The 27729-nt window shown below is 38.5% G+C and overlaps 1 protein-coding gene across 1 annotated transcript in view; it reads right to left on the bottom strand.

The window, feature by feature from the left end:
* Nucleotides 1-27729, bottom strand: part of Rae1 (ribonucleic acid export 1) — a 113082-nt gene that overhangs the window by 32020 nt on the left and 53333 nt on the right. The window contains exons 6-7 of the mRNA XM_067149997.2: nucleotides 12446-12599; nucleotides 12219-12349 (exon numbers count right to left, since the gene is read on the bottom strand). Coding sequence (XP_067006098.1) covers nucleotides 12219-12349; nucleotides 12446-12599 — 285 coding nt within the window. The remainder of the gene's footprint in view (nucleotides 1-12218; nucleotides 12350-12445; nucleotides 12600-27729) is intronic.

The raw sequence follows: 27729 nt of genomic DNA, 5'->3' as shown, positions 1-27729 counted from the left end.
TTTCTCGAATTATGCATTAAGAAATTCATAAAATCCACTTATTTTTTACTGCACAAAAAAGTGGGCTTTTTTTTTCTTTTTTTTCCAGGCTAGTGTTATCAGTGTGTGTCACAAATGAACATTTTCCTTCAGTTTCTCTTTCACATTTCACAAGTTAAGATGCCTCAGCCCAGAAGACATTGCAAGAGTAGTGGTGTTGGTGGATGATGGACACAGCATTTGTTGTGTGAATAATGCCATCAGCGCATCATATGGAAACGTTCAGCATGTTCTGAGGCGATTTTGTGAACTCGGTATCTACCACAGATGACCTGGATCAGGTTGTTGCAGGTCTACATCTGCTAGGGATTATAGGTTTCTGGTCATACAAGTCTTCAGTGAATTCCAAACTACCGCTGTTCAAGCCAGAAATTGACTTGAAGCAATAAGAAATATCACCGTGACTGCAAAGACTGTCAGACAAACACTTCAAGAAGCCAATTTGACCCCAAAAAAGGCCTGCAACAGCTCCACAGCTTACCCCCCCTCCCAGCAAAGAGCAGCTCGATTACAGTTAGTGCGTCAACATCAGAATTGGACTGTGGAGCAGTGATCAATGGTACTGTTCACAGATGAGTCATGGTTATGCTTCTGGTCACCTAATGGTAGAGAGAGAGTGTGGGGAAGGTGCGGGGAGCAATATTAACCTTGCAATATCTCCAAGAGGTCAGCTTTGAGGTCCGGAGAGGAGATTCTTTTCAACAATGGAGGTGCTCTGACTGCACACCGTTACATCGTAGAGGTGTTAGCAGGGCATGTAATCCCATATGCTACCTTGGCTGGTGAATATTTCATCCTGATGCATGATAATGCATGCTCCCATGCTGTTTGCTGCCTGACAAAATATCTACGTGACGTCAGGATCCACACCCACGACTCCCACCAGAAACTTGTGGAACAGGGAGAACTATAGATGTAGTCGTTGTTGCTGTTAGGCTATTGTGCCACTACCTATGTACATACCTGTAAGAGGATTATCAAAACATAACCTACCTGCAATAAAACGGAGGTGGATCAAAAGGTTAGTTGCACTAACGCGCCGCAGCAGCGCGCTGTGTGTCGCAAACATGGGCACAGCGGAGAAAGGGACAGACACTGCCCACACATCTGTTAGGCAGGTCGCTGAGGTGTCTCGTCTAATATTGTGTGAATAGCGGCCAAATGCAATGGTGCGTCAACTGGACGTTCATTCCAAATATGAGGTGCATGCGACAATCTGATTCCTATGGGCCAAAAGGAAGAATTGCACGGACATTCATTGTGAAATTGGTGTTGTGTATGGGGAGCGGGCCATTTCCCGGCAAGGTATCGTTAAGTGGTGTCAGCAATTCGACGTCAGGCGCACGGATATCATGGACAACCATCGTGAAGGCAGGCCCGCAACGTCCAGGACCCACGCAAAGGTCAACAGTGTGAATGCGATCATTAGACAGAACCGGCGCATTAAACTAAGAGAAATCGTGACGCAGATGAACATATTACATGTTATAAATCTCATTTTTGGTCCGTATTGAAAATTATAGTTCAAAAACAATAAAGGTGTTTCTTTAATCCACCTATTCAATACTTTTATTTTCACTCATAGTAGTTACATAAACAGACTATCAGTTAAATGGGACATGTTTCGCCCTCAATTAAGGACATCTTCAGCCTAAAAACAATCTTCAAGAGTACATCTAATATCAAATATGGAAGCTAAAAGTTTAGCTAGTTACTAAAATTCGGGACATAAAAATGTGAATAATGATACATTATACAAACATGTTAATGGAAACACTGTCATTGATTAAACTATAATCTTGTCGGAGACTAAAACTTCTTCCATAAAAATTCTAATTAAAATAGTTCATTTAAAATTGCTAGTGGAATACCAAAGTGATAATAACATAATGTCAACGACATGAGGGCATGAACACAAGCACAAACATGAACGTCATAAATACAACATGTTCAACGCCGCTGATGAATTCGTGAGCATAAGGTAAAATTGAAGCACCAGTTGAATTATTGTAGAAGTGGCCCTTAGCACCAGTAGGCAATATTATTGTCTGAAACCATGTCAGGAAATGTCAGTAGATACTGGAAAATGTTCTCTGTAAGAGAAGGAAAGGATGAATTAAGAAGTTGAACGCAAGGAGAGAATTCTGATTACGTAGTTTGGAACAGATGAGGACTTACATGTTAGTTGATAGTTGTTATTTGTTATCTACTGTTGTGTTGGTGGCTGCCCTTCTGTTGGCTCTGAGTCTCGTATTATAACTGTGCTGCAGAGGCGGTAGTGAACTCGGAGGGGAAGGAATAGGGGAGTGTGGAAAGGAGATTAATAATAATGTTATTTGTTTTACATCCCACTAACTACTTTTTAAGGTCTTCGGAGACGCCGAGGTGCCGGAATTTAGTCCCGCAGGAGTTCTTTTACATGCCAGTAAATCTACCGACACGGGGCTGTCGTATTTGAGCACCTTCAAATACCACCAGACTGAGCCAGGATCAAACCTGCCAAGTTGGGGTTAGAAGGCCAGCGCCTTAACTGTCTGAGCCACTCAGCCCGGCTGTGGAAAGGAGGAGAGGATGGGTGGAGTTAACTGTGGCGAGGCTGACAAAGGGGCGGAGTCATCTGTTTTGCTGGAAGTAGGCCTAATATCTGTAGGTATGGGTGGAGTATTAGAGTATGAAGAATTAAATATATTAGGTATCCTAAATTTATCTGAACTAACTGCCTTTAATAATTTAGGTGTTAATTCATGTAACATGCTTTTACTGTCCGTGATTTCATTAAGATTCTCTTCCTTTATTATACATCTGATCTAAATAGATATATAAACTTTCTAGTTCGTTCAACATTCTCCCCTCTTCTATGTTTCTAATTATCGCTAGGTCTTTCTCTATGGATTCAAATCGGTGACCAGTCTCCCCCACATGGAAACTCATCGCTGAGTATTTCCTATGTCTTTCCGCGTTAAGATGTTCCATGTATCTTGTCATAACGCTTCTCCCAGTCTGTCCAACATATGAAAAAATACACTGTGTACATTTGAGTCTGTATACTCCCGATCCCAAATAATGATTTTTGTCATAATTAACTTTTTTGTGATTAAAGAATATGGATTGGTTAATATTAGTAGTTCTAAAAGCTATATTAAAATTATGTTTCTTGAATACGTTAGTAATCTGGTGTATAGCTGGATTATTAAAAGTGAATGTAGCATACTCATTTTTTCTGTTTTTTTCTGGAATCAGATTCGTGGATAACTTGTTCTTAATTTTATTGATCAATTTATTGATCATTTCTATTTTGAAACCATTCTGTTTAGCAAGGTACCTAATATAATTCAATTCTTTCTTCAAATTCTTGGGAGATAAAGGGATTCTAAGTGCTCTATAAATTAGACTGTGAAAAGATGCTTGTTTATGTGAATTCGGGTGTAAAGTGTTTATGGTTGTAGATGATTGTATCGGTTTTCTAAATATTTGGAAATCAAGAGTGTTATCCTTACGCTTAACAGTTTCATCTAGAAAATTCAACGAGTTATCGACTTCGTCCTCTTTTGTAAATTTCAAATTAGGTTTGATTTCATTTAACTTATTTAAGATTTCTTGACTCTTAGTGACCTCTTTGTTCATGATTACAAACTTATCACCTACATATCTCAACCATAAATCAATTCCTTTAATTTTTGCTATTATTTCATTGTGTTTGATTGAATCCATAAATATTTTGGCAAGGATGCCCGAGATTGGGTCACCCATTGCTAATCCATTCTGTTTGTAAATTTTATTGTTGGATGAGAAGTAATTATTATCTAATACGAAATTTAATGATCTAGTGAATTCTTCTACTTCCATTTTACTAAGATTACTGTGTTTACAAATATTATCATGAATAATATTAACAGTTTTATCTGTTGGAATATTCGGGAACATATTCACTACGTCATACGAGCACATCATCTGGTTTGGACACATGCCAAATTTAATCAAAATGTCACACAAGTCAATGGAATTTCTTAATAGTTGTTTATTATTGAAAGTGTAATGTCTTTTCAAAAAATTATGAATGTATTTAGAGACCTTATATGTGGGAGAATTTCGGCAATTGATTATCGGACGAATCGGAACATCTTTTTTATGTATTTTGGGCAAAGCTCTAGTTTCTGGGAGCCTAGGATTCATTTTGACAACCTTTCGTTGTTCTTATTCGGTAAAAAGAGATGTGGATCTTTTAAGTAATGCCTTTAAGTTGCGTTGAACTTCAGCTAACGGATCTTTAGTCACTAATGTGTATTTGCTTCAATTTCACCTTATGCTCACGAATTCATCAATGGCCATGAACATGGTGTATTTATGACATTCATGTTTGTGCTTGTGTTCACGCCCTCATGTCGTTGGCATTATGTTATTATCACTTTGGTATTCCACTAGCAATTTTAAATTAACTATTTTAATTAGAATTTTAATGGAAGAAGTTTTAGTCTCCGACAAGATTATAGTTTAATCATTGACAGTGTTTCCATTAACATATTTGTATAATGTATCATTATTCACATTTTTATGTCCCGAATTTTAATAACTAGCTAAACTTTTAGCTTCCATATTTAATATTAGATATACTCTTGAAGATTGTTTTTAGGCTGAAGATGCCCTTAATTGAGGGCGAAACATGTTCCATTTAACTGATAGTCTGTTTATGTAACTACTATAAGTAAAAATAAAAGTATTGAATAGGTGGATTAAAAAGCACCTTTATTGTTTTTGAGCAGCTGAACATGTCGCATGGCAGTGTGTTGCCATTGTTCACGAGGACCTTGGATATCGTAAGCTGTGTCAAAGATGGGTCCCACGTTTTTTCACCGATGAGCACAAGGGACAACGTTTCCAATCCTCCCTGGCATTTTTGCAAAGCTATGCCGCAGATGGCAACGGGTTTCTGCGGCGAATCATCACAGGCGACGAAACGTTGGTCCACTACTTCACCCCCGAAACGAAGCGAACATCAATGGAATGGGTGCACCCCTCATCACCACAACGAAAGAAGGCCAAGGTTCAACCTTCAGCCGGTAAGGTTATGGCGACAGTGTTCTTTGACATGGAGGGTTTGCTGCACTTGGAATTCATGTCGAAAGGAACAACGATCAACGCGGCGTTGCATTGTCAAACGTTGCACCGGTTCCGTAAAGCGATTAAAGAGAAGCGCCGGGGGAAATTGAGCGCCGGTGTGATTTTGTTGCAAGATAACGCAACACCTCACAAGGCCCGCCAAACGAGAGAACTGCTGCAGCGTTTCAAGTGGGAGGTCTGGCAACATCCACCCTACAGTCCCGATCTAGCGCCATGTGACTTTCATCTGTTCGGTAAGCTCAAAACGGAGCTCGGTGGTCGACGTTTCCAGACCGATGAGAAGGTGAAGGTCGCTGTCTCCGAGTGGTTGCAGAACGCTGGAGGAAATTTCTATGCATCCTGCATCGACAAGTTGGTTGTGCGTTCGCAGAAATATTTGGAGTCTCTTGGAAACTATATGGAAAAGTGACGTTACAGTGTATGTCATTATAGTCGCGTTGCTGTTGTATAGGTGGTGTAATAAATGGCCATAAATGGGAAGTGCAACTTATTTTCTGATCTGCCCTCGTATTTCATGTCACTGGCACCTATCTAAGAGCAGGCATTTGATTAAATGACTGTTCTAAGCAAAATGCCGCTCAAAATTCCTGAAGATATTTGCCGTCAATTGATGTCTACGTAGAAATCTCTCCTTGTAAGAATGTTGAGCCTGCCATGTACTTGTTCTTGTGTTACCGAAGTTCAGGAGCATACTATGTCCTCATTCCCCAAATACAGAGTAAAGGAGCAGCTCAACTACGGTCATACACCAATTCAGTGAGGGCAGTGAGCATCCATATCCCCACACAAAAGTGAGCCATTGATGAAATGTGGCACAAATAGGCCCCCTGTATTTTAACAATGAAACTGCAGATGGGAATAAAAATACCGTGTTTCCTTGCGTATTAGAAACCCCCCTCCTGGCTTTTTTAGACAAAGAAAATGGAAAAAATAAAGCTTGCAAATAAGATACCCCCAAAGAGAAGAACAATCATTCCACTTCAAACGGGTTCAGGCCGTACTGCAGTTCCGATGACAAAACACAAATTTGTGAATAGTTTCGCCTGTCCAACCCACGTAATGAAAAAGCCATAAGAGTTATGCGGTTTGTCTGTGTTTTGTAGTTAAGAAATGTCCGCCTTCGTAACGTACTGCAATTCTGATGACGTCGCACAAAATGGTTAACAGTTTCGTATGTCCGACTGGTGCACATTCCAAGCATGGATCAGTCGTGTGATATGTTTTGTGGTTAAGAATATCTGCCAGTACAACAGTTAGCACAATTTACTGCCATTCTCTGGGGCACCGAGTTCAATTCCCGGTACAGCCAGAGATTTGAGAATGACAGGAAGGTTGACATGCGGTAAAATGGTACATGCAGCTCACCTCCACTGGGGGTGTGGGATGAGGACAAGAATTTACTTTAGTTAAGAAATATTCACGGTGGTTTTTAATAATAAAGCAGGTAAGATCATCAACAAAGTGACTGTTTACAGCTCCTCTATATAGATAATGTTTGGAGAAGCAGATTTAAAACACGATAAAAACAATCCAATCAAAGCGATTGTTTTACACGTCAATGTACCTGACATATAATAATAATGACGTTATTGGTTTTACGTCCCACTAACTATTTTTACAATTTTTGGAGCACCAAACAAATCATACTAGGCATTAATAAAAACATGGAGACGGTTATCCCACAGACCTACACTACAATGCTACCCCATCTTCTACAATCTATCAACTTCTGTGTCATCAAATCACCCTGTTTGATATGTTTGTATCATTAGTTTGAACATTCTCTTCATCCTCTATACCAGATTACCTGGTACAAACTTTTAACCTCATTATATGATAGAATGATACTGGTACATCAAGAGGTTGGTTTTTATATCCCAGCGGGATATGAGAGTTACATATTTTTGTAGAAGTAGGACTTCAAATGGGGGAGTTGCAATATATGGAAAAATAAACACTAATATGAAATACACTGTTTTAGATTTAGAGGAGTACTGTATAGAAAAGCTATTTGAAGTGGCCGGGGTGATATATACAAATACTAAATTGATAATTATTTCCCTGTACTGAACACCAGGTTCTGATAGTCATGCCTCTCTGAACGTGTGGGATCATTTTGCAGATTGCTTAGCGAGGTATCGGAATTACAAAATCTATTGCATAGGTGATATTAATATTTTAGTTGAATCATCCATCAAAAAACAATTTTGTGATATTCTCAGGTCTCATGATTTCTATCTTGCCAATGATCAACCCACCAGGAAAAATTCTTGTTTGGACAATATAATCACTAATGTTCAAAACAGTAACTTCACATGTGGTGTTACAGAGCATATACTGTCTGATCATAGTGGTCTCTGGCTAAAATTAAAAACTGAATTGGAAAAGCAACATGACAATAGGCAATTTAAACATTTCAGGAGGCTAAGAAATGAATTAATTCACATCAATTTTGAAAACATTATACTAAACTCTAATAATGCCTCGGAAGCAACTGAAAATTTTATACAGTTACTAGGTTATTGTGTGGAAGAGTGCTGTCCTAGAACTAAAAAAAAGGTAATTAACGGATTAGGTAAACTCAAAGGGAAGCAAAAAGGGAAATGGTACACTCCTCACCTTACAACTATCAGGAACTTAATGATGATCTAATACAATAAAGCAAAACAAGGAAAACAAACAGATAAAGAAAATTATACCCTCATTAAAAAAATCTACCGTAAGGAAATTCAACTGGCAAAACAACAAGCTAATGATTATTTTATTAACAACTCTAAAATGTAAGGCGGCCTGGTCCATCATAAATTATGAAATTGGGAGGGCAAAAAGGGAGAATTCTGTGCCAATAGAACCGAATGTACTTAATGAATACTATATAAACAGTGCCAAACATATGAATATCAGTAACACCTCGGGGGACAATGAAACTGCATACAACAATCTATTAAAGAATAGTGTAACTCATGAAAATAACAGACCTCCCTTTAAATGGCAAGTTATAAACCTAAAGAAAGTCTGCAAAATAGTCTCAGAACTAAATTCTTCACACTGTGAAGACTACTATCGCATAAGTAATTTTATTCTAAAACAAATTATTGACATAATAATTATTCCTTTAACTCGCCTCATCAATTGGATACTGACTGAGGGGACTTTCCCAGACTGTCTAAAAATTACAGTTACAATTCCTGTGTTTAAGAATGGAGATGTTACGGATCCAGGCAGTTATCGAACCATTTCAATTGTTCCAATCATATCTAAGATAATAGAACATTGTATAAAGGAACAGCTATCTGTATATTTTGAAAAGTATAATTTATTAAATGCTGAACAGTTTGGGTTCCGAACAAATAAATCCACCATTCAAGGCTTTGAGTCTCACCACATTACAAGTGCTACACTGTTAGACCTCAGCAAAGCTTCTGATTCAGTACCGCACAATATATTAGTAAGTAAGCTTAGCTACTATGGCGTGAAAAATTTAGACTTTACATCCTACCTCAATGACAGGTATCAAATTGTACTGGTAGAAAATCAACGATCTAGGGCTCTCAAAGTAAAAGCAGGGGTGGTTCAGGATTCAGTTATAGGAACTTTCCTCTTCCTTGTTTATATAAATGATATTGTTAGTAATTTACCCTGTAGGTCAGTGCTCTATGCAGATGATATTACTATCATAACAAGCAATAGAGACTTAAAATATGTTGAGGAGGAAAGGATAGAAATGTTACACAAATCATCCTCTTAGTTGCATGCAAATAAACTTATACTAAATAATAACAAGACAGAAGTGATCTACTTCCATTTAATTAATTCAGGTCTGGGTAATAATGATCAAAATTCTGTCAAATTACTGGAATTGTATCTGGATTGTAAATTAACCTCGAACACACACACGCAAAAGTTATGTACAAAACTGGCTAGAGTGATATTTTTGCTTCGCAGACTCAAAGGATCAGTTAGTAGTAGTCAGATGATGAATGCATACTATGCCTTCTTTCATTCACACTTATCATATGGTACCATGTTATGGGGAAACTCAACAGGGACTCAAGATGTGTTCAAGTGGCAAAAGAAGGCAATAAGATGTCTTAAATGTAAGGCCACAAGGGAGTCATGTAGACCTATGTTGCAAGACCTTGCAATTATGACTCTTCCCTCATTATACATTTCATAGTATACTCATACCTGCCAACTTTTAGAAACCAAAAATAGGAAGATTATTAATTCTTGGATTTCATCACATATATTCCACCACGGTCTAGGTGAAAAACGGTCAGTATAAAAGGCATACATATCTACAGTTAGGCTACAATGTGAATTGACAATTAAATTTAAAATCTTCAACTAAGAAAACATAAAAATGGTTACAAGAAAATGTACCTAATCATTCTCATTTATGACACTTACATGCGAAAAATAATATTTATGTCACACCAACACACTCAACAAAATGCATAATACCGTATTTTCTCGAGTAATTGACGCAATTTTTTGACGAAAAATACAGGCGAAAACTTCGGATGCGTAAATTATTCAAAGAATTCAGATATTTACAAATTATTTACAATTCATTTTCATTTTAAAGACACACCAAATATAATATAAACTCAATTGGTTCAACTCATTTGCGGTTATCGTCATTTGGCGTAAAATTCCGGTGTGAGATTTTTTCTGAAAAGTCAAATAAGGCAAGTTGGACAAGTGGGTTTGACGTACCGAAACCGCAAAACATTCTTCCCGGTACGAGCTGACAATACGTCCTGAAGTAAAATAAACATGAACTACCGGTAATAAAAGTACAATTAATGCAATGTAATAATAATGACATACTGGCAAAAAAAGAAAACTGTCCAACACGAGAAGGGCCGGGCATAGAAGGAGGGACCCTGCAACATTACCCAAACCGTTCGTATCCAATCTTGTACGAGTGGCGTGTCCATCCACCCTTTTTCTTGAATACGAACGTGCATCACTCGCGGAAAGTTTGCTTTAGTTTAGGCATTGTTTTTCCTTTTAGAACAATGTAAGGCGCAAGTTTTCTCCCATCAGCTATTACAGCAAGCATTGCAGTACATCGCTGTTTTTTTGCTTCCGGTAGCAGGTACGATAACACTCGATATCCCTTTCTCATCGAATGTTAGACTTTGTGGCATATGGAAACTGATTGGCGTCCTCTACTTGCGGAAACTTGCCGCTTTTTGGTCCGCGAAATGCTCTGCGAGTCAAATTGGCCGCTTGAAGTGCACTTCTGTTCTCGCAGTAGCGCACGTTCCATTCGGCCACAGTATACTTGCGGCCCGCTGCCCTATTCTCGTATGTTTCGGCGTAATTGATCACCGCGAGTTTGTATGATGCAGTATTACTCGAATACTGTGGAATGACAAACAATTTTGAGATCACAGAATGTGCCGTACCCGAAACATTCGTAAAACTAGTGCAGTGGGATTTCCTGCCTGCTAATAACAGCACGTTTCCCTGTATTTGGAATGCTCGCTTTCGCAATAGGAACCCTGCTACTTGAGAAGTTGACATCCGGAGCTGCGTGATGGATGTTCGAAGTTGTACTTCGTAGGTGCGTCAAATACGTGAACATTTCTTTTTCTCCACTTTGGACCCAAAAATATTGGGATGCGTAAATTATGTAAGGGCGTTAATTACGCGAGAAAATACGGCAGTTTCCTTTATCAGACGGTAAAATGAACGGAAACACTTGGAGATAACATTTGTTACACTTTTTGGCCATAACAAGAAAAGAAACTACCAGAAACTGTCACTGACACCCCTTAAAAACATTCAATTCATTAAAATTATGCACTTAAATACGCAAAACTACCACATGCAAAACAATTCAATACCGGATATGTCCCATACATTATTAACATACGACTTTGGCAGAGGGGGAAAACATAGGAATGCAAGAAAACACACGTGGACTACAACTCCGACGAAACTACGCACAGAAACGATGTTAACAGCTTGCGAACAACACAGTAACAAACTCATTCTTTCGTCCAGATTAACTGAGTCGCTAGCGCGTACGCCTGGTGAGCGGGAAACACGATACAGGAAGGCGACGGACGAAACACTCACGAAATAAGGCATCAAATAAATACGCTTCAAAATGAGGTTTCGTAAATTACACAAGCACATAAGAATTTATCGTTTATCCTAGAGGAAGAGTATTGGCCGTACTAGAGGTTATATTGGTCAAAAATAGGAAGAAGTAAAAATAAATCGGAAAATCGGAAGACGAGTTAAAAATCGGAAAGTTTCCGGGTAAATCGGAAGGGTTGGCAGGTATGTATACTCAATACTAAAGAAAATCTCATCGACCTAACAACTCACAGAAATGTACACTCATATGGTACAAGATACAGGAACGATTTAGATTTACCACATGTTAGGCTGAGGAAAACACAAAAAAACTATAGGTATAATGGCATTAAATTATTCAACAAACTACCTGCCCATGTAAAGGATATGCCACTATGTAACTTCAAAAGAACCCTTAAAAATTGGTCGACGTCCAATAGCTTCTACTCAGTATCCGAACTTGAAGGAAAAATAAAACTGTTTCAAGGGGGTAATAAAGGCCAACGCCATCCTAACACGTTGGTAAATTAGTAATTATTTATCACTCTTTTGGACGAATAGTGTTATGTTTATTTCAACTCTTGTGTATATAGTTGTATTTATTTACTGTGCTTAATGAGATACTTTAATATTTTGTAACTATGCACATATGACTCTATCCATTGCAACTGCCAGTTGCCTAACGACAATAAAATTCTCTTCTATTCTAACTAACTGATGCATAAATGTTTTTACAATGATGTTCTGAAGTGGGTGTGGGAAAAGTGGCAGAAGAAAAAGAAAGATGTCTTACAGTTAGTTCACTTTCTATTATCACAAGATTTGTAACAAATTATACTCAATTCAATGTCATGTTGGTAGGAAAAAGAAAAAGCTTCAAAAGGTTTTCTTCCAAACAAAATGCACTGAACAGTAAATAATTACATCACACAAAACTTCCTACTTATGACTAGTAATAAACTCACAGCATATATATCCTGGTAACCATTTGTGGATCCATTGGAACGATGACATTTAAAAGTGAAATTGTCTTTAGGATTAGTAGGATTGACGTACTGTATGGCCACTCTGCCTTCAACGCTTCCCAAAGCGTAGCCTGTAATTATGAACATATTACAGTAGATTAGTACAAGACCTTTATAAAAATGAAGGGAAAAAAACAGTACGATTTATGATACAATGAGTAAGTTACCTGTAGGAACCTTTTTCTTGTCCCGGAATATAGCAACACAGCGATGCTGGTATTTGAGTGGAGAGTCAATGCGCTTGAACTCTTGTGGCTTCCCCTCCAGTTGATACACGATGAGTCCACGACCAGCCGTACCAACCACTGCCATTGGAAAGTCCTTAACAAAGACAAATACAGTTAAAAGTAACACACACACACGAAGTTATAACAGTAACCAAAATATTTGCTTACTAAAGAAAAGCAGAAACAATGTATTTACACACCATTTTAGTGGGAAAATTGACCCTACATGTTTTGAACCAGTCTCTTATTGTTCAGTGGTATACTGAATGTTCCAACACCAATGCTGTTTTCAAGGTAGAAATCGGTTACCCTTCCCTTTATTTGGGTTTACACCACTTCATGAAGGAGAAGAGTTGCTCACAAGGATACGTGCTGCTAAAAAATGCTAATCTCCTCACGTTGAAAGTAGGTATATTAGGATACTTCTTGCATGGAAAGTATTTCACAGAAAAATCTTCTAAGCAGGTGTTCTTAAATGTTTTCAAAGCCATGTTCTCCTGAAGTTCAGTAAGTTCCATTTGCAACACTACTCATGTCAATGCTGAATGGTGATGAGAAAGAAAAGAAGAGGGAAGGAAGTGGCTGTGTCCTTAAGTTATCGGAGATAACATCCTGACATTTCTCTGGAGGAGAATTGGAAAACCACAGAAAACCACTTCGAGGATGGCTGAGGTGGGAATCGAACCCACCTCTATTCAGTTGACCTCCCAAGGCCTAGTGGACCCCGCTCCAGCCCACGTGCCACTTTTCAAATTTCGTGGCAGAGCCGGGAATCGAAGCCGGGCCTCCGTTGGTGGCGACTAATCATGCTAACTACTACACCAGAGAAGCAAACTACAACTGAAATTTAATTTTTTTAAATCGTGAGTAACTTTCACCAGCGCTACGTGTAGGCTCTAGTGAACTCTATTACGCTTCCGCTAAGCCTTCGTGAAACACAGGATTAAGATCGAATGTGGTGCCACTAGGACGATGTCACAGAGGCTAGACATACAGGATGGCACAAGTTGAACAATGTCGCAGCGTGTTTTACAAGGCTGCAAAGACTATCTTTACATTACAAGGCTGCAAAGACTATCTTTACAAGATCAGGTCAGTGAAAAGACCGTTGGTCTGGATTGGTGAGGTCCGGTTAGTAACTGTTGTGCTGGGAGGGGGGGCAAGCAAAAAGAGTCTGGGGTGCGTAAGCTCTGGCATCCCATCTAGAGTCTTGCTAAATTGTGACAAAAAGTAAGGTTATGGGCGTATGCCAAGACAGTTTCAAATCACACGGTTTTCTTTCAACGAGGGTGGCAGCATTGTGGGCCTTGTGGAAAAGAAAATAGTCTTCATGACAGCTGACCCGGCTGATCAAAGCCAGCGAATAGCAACGTATAAAATGTTCACAAATCTGAGATTTATAGTGCCTCCGTTTTAATTCTTCTATATAAGTAAGAATACTGCTAGGGGCAGCTTGGCGAGTCCCTGGCAAGCATATAGGAAGGACCTCTCCTCTACGCTACTCAGGTATCGTTTTATGTCATTTTTATTATTTTTTCACCCGGTGAACTCAACAGGAAACTGCCAGGCTATAACAGAACATTTTTGAGGACATATTTCCATGTAAATTACGAATTCTCTTGTTCCTACTTTAAAGTTTTGTACTTACATACTGCTGACTAAATATATCTGCCTTCTGTACATCCTCATACACACACTCCCGTTGGTTATTTATAATTCCTACAATATCCTTCCTGGAACCCATTTCTGCCTAAAAGTATCTATATATTGCCTTCCATTTTTCACTAACACTCGTATGACTGTCAATTATTATGTTTGCTGCCATGTAATCCTTAGCTGACTTAGCAAAATTCAATTTCCTAGTATGTTCCTTCAATTTCCCTTTGCTTCCACAACCTTTCGTTACTCTATTTCTTTCCAACCTGCACTTCCTCCTTAATCTCTTTATTTTTCTTATTTCTCTGTTATAACATACCAGATCTTTGCCAATTCTTGTCACCTTTAAAGGTACAGACCTGTTTTCACACTCCTCAACAACTGATTTAAGCTCATCCCACCAATTTTATTAACCATTTTCCAGTGATAATAATTACTTCCTTAAACTTCCTCTTGCCTTCCTTATCTACAACAACAAAAACATCTTTGTGATCACTTATCCCACCTATCACTTCAATTTCCCTACAGAGCTCATTTGGTTTCATCAGCACCACATCTAAACTATTTTTCTTTCTACTTGGTTCCTTCACTTTCTAGTTCAGCTGTTCTTCCCAGATTAAACTGCTTATCATTTGTTGGTCATGCTCTCTGTCATTTGCATCATCATCATCATCCTAAACCATCTCCAGTTTCCCGGGTGTGGTATATGAGCCTCCTCCACCTCATCCTGTCCTTGTACCATTCTTCCTCCACCAACTTGTCCCAATCATGACCTCTCAGCAGTACATCGTTCTTAACTAAATCTATCCATTTCCTTCGTGGCCTTCCCACGGGTCGTCTTCCTTCTACTTTTCTGTCAAATTCCTTCCTTGCAGCTCTGTTTACTGGCATCCTCTTTATGTGACCAAACCACTTCAGTCTTGATATCTGAATCTTATTGAGGAAAGAATCATCTATTCCTACTTCTTCTCTAATTTTCTCATTCCTAATCTTGTCTTTCCTGGTTTTCTGGATCATAGTGCGTAGGAATTTCATTTCAGCTGCCTGAAGTTTGGGATTATCTCTATTGGTCAGTATTGTGGTTTCGAGACTGTATGTAAGAATTGGTGTATAATAAGATTTGTACAATGTCATTTTTGTTTTCATGGGTATTTGCTCATCCCACAGCAGGTGTCTTACCTGGTGGTAAAATTGTGTTGCCTTATTGATTCGATTGTTCACCTCATGTTTTGCTAGGTTGTCATTTGATATAACGCTACCCAAGTATTTGCATTACCATCGCAGTTAATATCTGGTAAATTTAGATCACCTGCTATAATCGCTTTTCTTTCAGTGTCATTTCCCCACATATTTTATTAACTTATCAAATTATTCTGCATCAGCATCACCCTTTTCAGGTCTGTACACCCCATTTTTTTTTACAAGTTGCTTTACATCACGCTGACACAGATAGGTCTTACGGCGATGATGGGGTCGGAAAAGCCTAGGAGTGGGAAGTAAGTGGCCTTAATTATGGTACAGCCCCCACATTCACCTGGTGTGAAACAGGGAAAACATGGAAAACCATATTCAGGGCTGCCGATAGTGGGGTTCGACCCACTATCTCGCGGTTGCAAGCTCACAGCTGTGTGCCTCTAACTGCACGGCTAACTCGCCCGGTCACCTCAAAAACATAAGTTGCCTGTTTTTTTAGAGATGAGCCTTACACCTAGAATCTAATGTTTCTCATCCTTAACTTTTTGATAGCTTGCCACTGACAAGAATCTTCGTTCCCTTAAACTTTTCCAGATGCATTAACCAGATCACACAAGTCCCCAAATATGTTGGTACCTATTCCTGCTTGCCTTACGTTGTTGGTATAAACATGAAAAACCACCAACTTAACGTTACCCTTCTCCTTCCCACCTACTTTCATCAACATCTGCCCCTAATCGCCCCCCTTGACCAGAGCCTTAATCCCATCCAACTAATCAGATTCCCTCTCCACCTGGTCTCTCTTATCTTCCCTGATGGCTGCAGAACCCAATACTCCTCTCTTGTCTCACTCTCATGATCCTATACTCCACGTTTCCCTTTCCTAACACTCCCTGTCCTCTTACTTCTCCTTTCCTCTGTAACTTTCCTGTTCCTCCTCTTCCCTCTGTTGTTCTACCTGCAGAGACTCAAACCTATTCCTTACCAATACCTCTCCCGAACTCTCTATGTAAGTAGATCCCTTGGCCCTCCGTTTCCTTCCCCTGTCAATGCACAAGCTGTTAAGATGTTAACACAATGCAGAATTATAGAGGGATGGTACAGACTACACTGAATATATTACATTTTTCAACAGATGGGAGATAAAAGAGTATGATGAACTATACTGTTTTATGCAGTTATTTAATATATATAAGATGTGATCAAAAAGTTTCTATTTGAGGGTGTTGCTGCAGCAGACATGCAACATAGTGCGACTCCGATGAGGGTATATAAGGACGAACATGTAGACAAAGGGATTAGTGTCGCAGTCGTGTCGTGCCGAGATGCAAGAGTTAAATGAGGCCACATGAACTGTGGCAATGATATTACCAAATGCGTCCAAACAGGACCAATGTGCTGTTATTCTGTTCTTGGCGCCAAAGGGCAAACACCGGTGGACATCCATTGGAGAATGAAGACTGTGTATGGGACAGTACGTCTGTCGAAAACCTCCATTGTGGAATGATGCACCAAATTCTGTGCGGGTCACATTTCCACCAAATTCTGTGCGGGTCACATTTCAACACAAGATGCTAGTTGATCTAGGAGGCCAGCCCCATCCATTACAGACAAGCAGGAGGTGGATGAGGCGATTAGGGCGGACCGGTGCATAACCATTTGTGTACTAGCAATGGATCGACATCAGCTCTGGTAGCATGCAACACATTATTCGGCAGGAATTAAGCTACTGGAAGGTCTACAATCAGTGGATACACCAGACACTGAATGCCAAACAAAAAGCACACCGGATGGCTGTTTGCCTGCAGCACTTCATGCGTTTCAATGTAGAAGGCAACACGTTCCTGGAGCGCATTGTTGCAAGCGATGAAAGCTGGTGCCACCACTGGGAACCGGAATTGAAAGCGTCAATGATGCAGTGGTGTCATCCATCGTCCCCTTGTCCCAAGAAGTTCAAGAGCCAACCGTAGGCGGGAATAGTGATGCTCGCCATGTTCTTTGATTACAGGAGCCCATTGCTGATTAATTTCAAGGAACCTGGTGTCCCCCATCACCGGGGAACGGTACTGCACAACACTGGAGAAACTGCAGCAGGCAGTTAAGGTGAAATGTCCAGGACAACTGAGCCAAGGGGTCCTGCTGCTTCAAGATAGCGCCCATCCTCATACCACAAAGGTTGTCACGCTGACGGTATACCAACTAAAGTGGGAGACACTCTAGTACCCGCTCTATAGTCCTGATCTCTCCCCATGCAATTATCATGCCTTCAGTCCCCTCAAAAAGGCCTTGAAAGGTCAACAATTCAATGCTCACAGTGATTTTGCCCGATTGGCATCCCGATTCAAGACTGTACGGCCGTCGAACAGAAACTTATTAATCGGGCACATAATATGTATTGAATCCAATATGGCAGCTCAAAAATGCACTATCATTTCGGGTACCAAGATCATGCCAGTATGCATAAATTGAAAAACAAAAATGCAACTGGATTAAGAAAATATGGCTACTTACTTTTGCACGAAATGCTACACAGTTAAAGGCACTGGAAATGCTGAGAAAAACAATATAGGAACTACCGTTTAAAGCAAGCAAAGGGTGGCTGTGTAGATTCATGAAGGGGAACAACCTTTCTCTCTGAAGGACACCTGTATGCTAGCAACTGCTAATGGTTCATACCAAAAAAGTGGTGGAATTTCATTGGTATTTTACATTAAAAATTAAATTAACATAATTTCCCCTCCTTCCCCCCTCCCATTTTTTAGGTTATCCTGCTTGATACGATAGGTCAGAGCCAGACTGCAAACACAGATGCATCAAAATACAAGTAATTCACCTTCTTATGATGTGAGCACATAAAGTAGTCAAGTACTTTCAGCAGTGAGGCAAGACTTCATATGAAGTATGTCACTCAACACATTCCCTATCTAGTGGCCAAGTCTTTGTGGTCTGACACTGTGACTAGTCAGTTCTAGTTCCATTTTCACCACCAGAACATTGGCGAACATGGTGGGAGCAATGGTGGTATAAAATTTCTAATAGCCAGATTACGTGCCAAAATCCAAGGTTCAATTTCAAACCCATCACTGCTCATATGGAGCGAGGGCATATATAGGTGTTGATGGCAATTTGTCCCTCAGATGAGAATGTTAAGCCTTGAGCAAGCCCCTTGGTATTATCTGAGAAGAGAATGCTATGTACCAACACCAAACATCACCCACTCTTTACCTCATTATCGTCATCAAATTCTATACAACACTTAACATGAAATCACCGCACTGGAAACAGAAACACATACACTTGTGTAAAGATTTGCTTCTCCAAGGCATGGAATATGTTACGGTGTTAAAGCAGCTGTGTTTAATCATATTTTGAAAGATGTTGTGTATCACATTATTTTATTTTGGAATGCCTCAAGAAAAGAAGTTAAAATATGTTACTGAAGGCCAAGAGTCATCATTTTCATTTTGATTTTGTTCTATTTGATTTTGTAAAATAAGTTCATTTCTTTTGCCTTGAAAAATTGACTGAGGGTGATATTTAAAATTATCATTTTGAATGAGGACAAAGAAGAAGAACTTTTGGAAATTTGTCATAACTTAATTTGGGAATGTGAACCCCATAAATCATTGATGTAACTTGGAATTATGTGTTATTTAATAATTCTACAATGCTACTAAATTAATTTGGTAAATTAATTGTGTAAAATTTTATATGTAAATAACAGTGTAATTAGCAAGGTAATAACTTTTGTGGCAGGGTGTAAATGCACGTGCCTGAGTTGCTAAGATGCTTCAAGTGATTTCCTGTTGCATCAAAAGGAAGTTTCTGGAAGTTGTAAAGATCTTTTCTCATCAAAAATTTCAGAGCCTGATTGGCTAGAAGAATGGAGTTTCTTACTGGTGAATATAAGAGCCTCAAGTGCAATTCCCATGCGCTAATTGGTTATCTCTTGACTGCCCCACTTCTGGCTGCTAGCGACTTGGCCAGGGCCAAGCTTGTTTCCGTCGTCTTTGATTTGTGAACAGCAAAGGGAGCAGAGGTCTCCTCCGTCTGTCCTGTGATGGAACTACCGGCCCTCCGAGGTGAGTACTGTTTGGTTCATGTTTTGGATTTTAACTTTTAAATGTAAATTCTTAATTTAAATTTTTGTGCACCGGAGTTTGCCCAGGGTATCATCCATTCGCCAATTTTTAACTTCAAATGACTTAGCACTCGCAGCTAGTCATACCCCCTTTGTTTTTGGAGGTAATCCCCTTCTCTTGATTTGAATATTTGAATCTAATGTAAATGTCACTTTGTTCTCATGCCTTAAATAGTTTGTAATGATTTTGTTGTTTTTTACTTCTTTCTTGGGGATGCCTCGCATAACTCTGTAGCAATTTAACGTACGCTAGTTTGAAACTGTGCCTTTCACTGAAGAGTTTTAGGAAAGGCTGCAACCGAAATGGCCTCTACGTTAAATTTTATTATTTTGCTGCTTTCTGTCATTTGTAAAGGTTTCAAACAGGACCCTTCCTTATTTTCAGCATGTAATTTTAACAATGATTTTTTTAATTTTTTAATGTAAATAACCTGCCATCGACTATAATTCAATAATTGTAAATACTGTTTCTAGAAGAACCAAGGTAGAAATTGTTTATCGTAACGTTTGTGCGTTAGCACATACATTGTAATATGCTATTTTGAAATTGTTTGTACCTTAATAATCAGTAAATTTGAGTGTTCAGAAAGGAATCACCGTTAATCTCATTTTCCTCGCAACAAACTACCTTCCACAGACCTCGTATGGTTCCCAGCCCACTTCCCATCTCCTTTCTTTCAGCTGTCATGTTGGTTAACCTGGTATTTATACCTTGATGATGTTTATGCAGTCTTTATCGTGTGCGAGTGTTGTATTTTATCATTCCATGTAATCCGTAGCAGTTACAGAAGAGCTTACTCCATGACCAAAGATGGTGAGCACAAATAAATAACTATTGCAAACCATCTATCATCACAACCAATTGACAATTATCACAGTGTCTGGGTGTTAAAACACATACATATACTCTCAGATTTTTTAAGGTACAATTTGATCTTCTCCAACCTGAATACAGCGAAACGTCATTAGTGCATTCCTAGTTAAGATTTTTCTCGCTTAGCATGTCAAAAGATCAAAGTCACAATTCCCTTCGTATTAAATCTATATAAAAATTCCTCACTTATTGAGTTGTGAATTTTCTCTATTACCGCTTAGTACAAACACATTTTTTCCAGCCCTGAATGTATTTTTTTCTTATCCTTTGTGAAAGGAATGCGATTTCCAGCACAAATAAAAGCCCTCACCACAGGAGGCAGGTTAGGGAAAAGGCCTTCAATTCCTGAATTTCAGAGGGTAAGTTGCACTTTCAGAAAGAAAGCCGTTAGCCTTAGAAAAGTTCAACTTTGTTTTCTGGTTAGCAGCGAGATTGCTGAATAACCCAGCTTATTCGGTTTGTGCTTGTATTTCACATTTCACTCAGAAGTTAGAGATTTAACCTGTGTTCAGTGGTACAGTGAAGAGTAGCAAATATTTGTCATGTGATAGCCTACCTACAGATTAAGAACATAATCGTGTAAAGCTGACTAGCATGGTGCATATTTGTCTTGTTATGGATAAGGTAAAAGTCGTAAAATACTTACTAATGAAGACAAAATTAAAATCCTTTCAGGAAGTTACATGACATCTGCATCTTTAAGCAAGAAGAGGTGTACAAATATTGAAACTCGCACCTTCCGAGTTTTGACTAGAGTATGTCCAAATTTTGTAGCATTTCAAATGACAGCCAAGTTATTATCTCACATATGGTTGAGTGTAACCACCGAATAATTCATGACCGAAGAGTGTGACCAGAAAATAAAGTTTAATAACTCACTGGCTCGAAATATATTGCTTCAACTAACTTTCTTTTTCTTTTCTTTTTTTTTTTTTTTTAGGAAGAGTGTGAACTGAATAATATGCTGACACTTTTATGAGCCCCGGTGCACATTTTTTCATATATATATATATATATATATATATATATATATATATATTTTTTTTTTTTTACACCTTTTAGTATACTGTTATTTTATAAGCTCATGTGGAAAAGGTTTTCATATTTGTTGGTAGGTCTTATGGCGATCATGAGATAGGAAAGGCCTAGGAATGGAAAGGAAACGACCATGGCCTTCGTGAAAATGGGAAATCACGGAAAACCATCTTTAGGGCTGCCGATATTGGGATTCAAACCCACTATCTCTCCGATGCAAGCTCACAGCTGCACACCCCTAACTGCACGGCCAACTCGCCTGGTCGGTTCATCTTTAGAAACAATACATTAAGCTTCTACTGTACCCACACATACACAACATAAAACGCACTCTTGTTGAAAAATGTAGTGTTTCCATATCCCTGCTGAATAGTTTTTATTCCTGTATTCAACAGCACCTTTTCACACTTAAAACGTTCTATTTCCTTGTCCCCAGCAGAAACGTCTTAACAAGTTTTTTTCAGTTGTAGTTTGATTCAGAAAAGGAAATCATGATTAATGATGACACTACTGGATCTGAAACATATTGTAAAGCAATCTGTGTTGTAGTATTAATGTAACACAAATTGAAAAAAATATTTAAATTAATGTGTTGTTATTATAAAGCTATCACTAAAATGTAATATTTACAGTGGTGCAATTAACTGGGAAATTTTTCATTCTGTCCAAATTATTTCAGTTCATCCTGAATTAGTTTCAACATACTGAAAAACCCCACAATTATAGATAATTAAGTCAAAACTGAAAAGAAATGGCATCCACTATGTGTATGTCCAACCCTTGCCCTGATTCTCTATACCGTCAGATATGAAATGATATGAATCTTCATAGCGAGTGTTCATAACCAGATGCCCTTCCTGACTTCAACCTAATCACAGGAATTAATGATGAAATGAAATGAAAAAAAAGGAAAGAGTGAAACCCAGTGCAAGCATATAGCCTACTCCTCTTAAATAGCACCAAGGCAAAACGCCCCAATCAGATGGATGAATCACCATTAACAGCGTCATATGCCCTCACCCAGAACCCCAGAAACAAGCCTATCATTCATATTAAATATTCCAATCTTTGGTACACTCAGAAACGCTAAACTTTTTCGTAGCCTAAAGTAAAACGGAACGTCGAAATTGATGAGTAGACAGCCAGATGGCTTCAATTCGAAATTTCGAAATTGATGAGCAGACAGCCAGATGGCTTCAATTCGAAATGTCTGCATATGGCAGCTGAGGCCATACGATTATTATTACTATTATTATTAATACATTTTGCCTCACATAAAATCCAATATTTAAAGTTTATACCATAAATTCTCCTTTATATTCAACTGAAATGACGAAGAAGCTATGCATACTACCCGAACCCTCAATAAACACCTAGAAGAGTGACAAAAACTTAATGCATTAAGAATTTAACATAATGACACCAAGCCGAGCAACAATAGGTCACAAGTAGTGATGGGAGTCATCATTTTCATTTGCCCTTTTCCAGCACCTACCAGGTCGGGTTGTTGATGGCACTTCACCGCTGCACCTCCTTCAATCACTCCTCTTCAGCAACTGTATTCCGGTCCAGTCTTTTTCTTTTCTTATACTGTTCTCGACAGAGTCCATCCATCTTGCTCTGTGCCTTCGCCTTTCCGTTCATCTTAGCCTCCAACGATTGTTTTGGTACCCTTCCCTCCTCCACCCACATGACATCTCCAAACCATCTCAATTTATTCTTCTCCATCCATATCACTGATCACCAACTGATGAGCCCAGCCTAGCACACGGGGGCGAAACGCTGGCAACCAGGAGAGAGTTACCTGGAAAATTTATAATGTCCAATAACGGACCCTTTATAGTGGTATCCACTTGATAACGTATTCAAGTTTTCTACACCATTTTCACACATCATTACTTCAACACTTTGCGGGACCAACCTCCGTCTTGAATTAAAGAGGAGTTCCCCTGCCTTCCAGTGACTTTTAAAAATGATGCAATACCTGATTGTTAAAGAAATCATTTTACTTACATGTCACCTCATCTAGATTTATTTATTCACGGGACACTTGATTTTAGTAACATTTGGACTATTTTTTATGCGCTTCGTCAACTTATCCTAAATCGGTCTGTTTTAGTGATTGATGTCAACTATTTCTAAACCAAATATTCCATACAATTGGATCCGAACAGTACACTTAGAATTCTTCAGTGTTTTCCCATTAACTGCATGCTTATTTTATTCTTTGGTCTATTTTACTGCATATCCTTCAACTTTGTTAAGTTATCTTCAACAGTTGAAGTCCCTCACATATCCCTCCTGTGGGTGAGGGGTGGTAGAATAACACTCATGGTATCCCCTGCCTGTTGTAAGAGGCAACTAAAAGGACCCCAGAGACTTTCAACTTGGGAGTGGGTTGGCGACCACGGTCTCCTTAAGTGAGTCCTGGCATTGCTTCCACTTACTAGTGCCAGCCTCATCACTTTCATCTATCCTATCCGACCTCCACTGGTCAACTCTTGTTCTTTTCCGACCCCAACGGTATTAGAGTACTTGAGGCCTAAGGAGCCTGATTTCCACGCCCTTCGTGGCCCTTGTCTTCCTTTGGCTTATATCTTCATTTTCCAAAGTGTTGGATCCCTTCCATTTTTCCTCTCTGATCAGTGTTATATAGAGGATGATTGGCTAGTTGTACTTCCTCTTAAAACAATAATCACCACCACCACCACCACCACCACCAACACTGCCCCTCACATAGGGATGAAATGTACTGTAAATGAAAGTGAATTTTATAAATATATTCTTTTCTGAATATTAACTGTATTGAAAAGGTGGGATTACACCTATTCTAATTAACTTCAGTAATTTACCTAGACGACAAATACAACTACTGCAGTTCCACTGTAATAGTGCCATTGTGTGGATGAGTAGTGCGACAAAATTAGGACCATTGCTTCTCCTTCTTTCATCCAGCTACATTTTACGCCATCATCATCATTACCATCTTCCACAGGAAAGGATCGAGCAAAAGGGCATCAGGGCCTCTTTCTCTTGCCCATCATGTTTGGACTCTGGAGAGCCGGCAGATGGTTTCCTGGGTTTCATTGGAGATCAGGTGATAACCGATTGTGATGGACAAGCCTCTCCAACCATGTAGGGGAGCACTGAGATTTCCTTTTCTCCTCTTTCTTAGTCTGAACTTTGGTAGAAGGGCTGGAGGAAGATTTTCCAGCCCTAGTTGGGCAAGTCATTCCCCCTCACCCTGTGGGGGAGGACTTCCCAGCTGAATGCATCTGTGAAGTAGTCTTCCCAGGCAACTTCGGCGATAATGTACCTCCCGATTCTTTTGGTGTTGACTGTACCTTAATGTCTTTGCTGCATTTGCTGTCTAGAATATTATGTGGGCTTGTTGATAGTCTCATTGAAATAGAAGCTACAAAACTTGGTGTTTTCTGCACTTTCGCTGAGTTCTCAGCAAAGGAGATGGAGAATTCCGGAGGGGCCACAGACTTACATTTCCTCCAAGCATCTGGATAGCAAAACTATCTACTGTCTTTATCTCCTCGATTTTCTTTTCCTCCTTGCATGTATGACATTCCTTGGGCCGAAGGGTATGCCGACTTGTGCAGTTTACACATACGGGTGGTGGTGTGCATTCCACACTGGCATGCTCCCCTTTTTCACAAGTTCCACGTTGCTGAGCCCTAGCACTGCGGTGAAGTGTGGCTAAATCTCTAGCAATTATAACACCCCATAGAAGTTGGCATATATAGCCAGACAGTCAGGCAATACATCGACACCTTAATACGTTCCTGCAGCGTCAGCGATTCAAAGGTAACGATGAAAGCATTCATTACATACAATTTACAAAATATTCATTTAATGTTAACCTAGTCAATACTTACAATACCACATTTTGTGGTTAAATAATTATAAAAATAGAAAAATCGTGTACATGTTTCGCCCTTCTTAATGGGCATCATCAGCACAATGGATAACCTTAAAACAAATAATTACAATTAAGACTGTTTACAATTATTGGTCATATAAAATTGGAATGAGACATTGTGATGTTAAAAGTTATTTTCAATATCATGTTTTAAAAGTTTGACGTGAATGTTACAAACACAATTTAAAACTATTGTAGTACAATTTTACAATATTGTCTAAAAAATATATATTTATATTGGTGAGAAGTTTTTTAATCGACATTCGTCTGGAATTGAAATGGATCCTCTTCTTTTAACTTTTTGGTGAAAGTTAATATTATTGTCGTGTTAACCACCAAGTAGATTTGAAGAATAAAATATGTATAAAACATATGTTCCTATTGTAGAAAATTAGATCAGGAATGAACATTTGGTGTTTCTTCTTGAGTTAAATTGGTTAAAACACATTCAGGTGAGAATATGTTAAAATGGAATATACGTTGAAAATTTTTTGATGTACTAGTTGGAATATTTATTACTATAACAGTAGTCTTCCCATTTGTTGTGTAAATCTCAATGGTTAGAATGTTGATAAACTGCAAAGAAATATAAAAACGCATTTAATGTGTATGTATAAATAACGGATGTGATTGTATAGTGTTATGGGTTATGTAAAAGTGGATACTTACTCGAATGCCGTAGCGTGTCTATCTTGTTCTATTAGCGTTAGTCTGACTGGCGTTCCTGCTACGCGTATTGTATGGGTGTGGCGGAGGGTGGGGGACGGATTGAGGGAGGGAAGAATTGGGCGAAATAATACGTATTGGTATCGGTACAGGAGGGGGAGGGGAAATTGTAGGTTTAGTATTCGGGGGGGGGGGGGGGGGGGGGTAGTTGGAGTTGTTGAATTGGCAACTTTTAATATATGCAGAATTTTCTTTTGATTTGGGATAACTGTTTTCAATAACTTAGGTATTAATGTGTATAAAGAACTCTTAATCTCCGTGTCGTCATTAAGGTTGTGGTCTTTATTAAATGTTTTGTCCAGATAAATATAAATATTTTCTAATTCATTTAGCAGTTTTCCCTTGTTAGTATTCCTTATTATTGTCAGATCTTTTTCTATTGAGGTAAAATGGTGGCCCGTTTTCTTCATGTGTGTACTCATAGCGGAATATTTGTTATGTTTGTCGGCATTGAAATGTTCCATATTTCTTGTAATAAAACTTCGCCCAGTCTGGCCAACGTATGAATAACCACATTGCGAACATATTAACCTGTATACTCCTGAACTTGAATATTTGCTGTTATTATTATTATTATTTATTTTATTATAATTAAAAAATATGTTCTGTGTAGTATTGGTTGTTCTGTAAGCTACGTTTATATTATACTTGTTGAAGGTATTAGTAATTTGGTGAATACTTGGGCTATTATATGTGAAAACGGCATGTTTATTTTTGTTGGGCCTATCTGGTTTGAGGTTAGTGGATAGCTTGTTTTTTACTTTATATATCAGACGGTTTATCATTTCAATTTTGTATCCATTGGTTACTGCAAGATTTCTTATGTAATTTAATTCAGTTCTCAAATTTACGGGAGATAAGGGGATTCTTAAGGCTCGATATATTAGGCTGTATAAAGATGCCTGTTTATGCGATCCAGGATGTAATGAAGAATTATTTACTGTAATTGACGAGTGTGTAGGCTTTCTGTAAATTTGATAGCCAATGGAGTTATTAGATCGGGTAACTTTTATATTCAAAAAAATTTAAAGAGCCTCCATCTTCATCTTCTTTTGTAAAATTTACGTTGGGGTTGATCTTGTTTAATTCATTTAATATTTCATTACTATTGGTGACATTCTTCTCAATTATGACAAATGTGTCATCCACAAACCTTAACCATAAACTAATTCCTTTTATGTTGGTTTTAATTTTTGTGTGCTGTATCGTATCCATATAGATATCGGCTAGGATACCCGAAATAGGGTCTCCCATCGCCAAGCCATTCTGTTTGTAAATTCTACCATTAAATGTGAAATAGTTATTATCTAATGTAAATTTTAATATAGTCACAAATTCTTCGATCTCCATTTTACTGAGGTTACCGTATTCACTGATATTGTTGTATATAATATCAATGGTGTCTTTAATCGGAATATTTGAGTGGCTCAGTGCCATAGTTGCCTAACCCACATTTACTTCATTTTGAGATATTTTAGGTTAAAGTTAGACTACGATTGAAAAATGACAAGTGCACTTTAAATATTACTTTTTATTGCATTACTTAGTACAAATATGGTTTTTTCACATACATAACAATAAAAAAATTGGCACCAATTATCCCCAACCAAAATAAATCACAAACTTATAGGCAGTTTTGGCGCTGAACTATAACATACTTCACAAAC

This window comes from Anabrus simplex, chromosome 6 (assembly GCF_040414725.1).
Source record: "Anabrus simplex isolate iqAnaSimp1 chromosome 6, ASM4041472v1, whole genome shotgun sequence".
Taxonomy (NCBI): Eukaryota; Metazoa; Arthropoda; class Insecta; order Orthoptera; family Tettigoniidae; genus Anabrus; species Anabrus simplex.
Note: the sequence above shows the minus strand (reverse complement) of the source record. Positions and strands in the feature narration are given on the sequence as shown.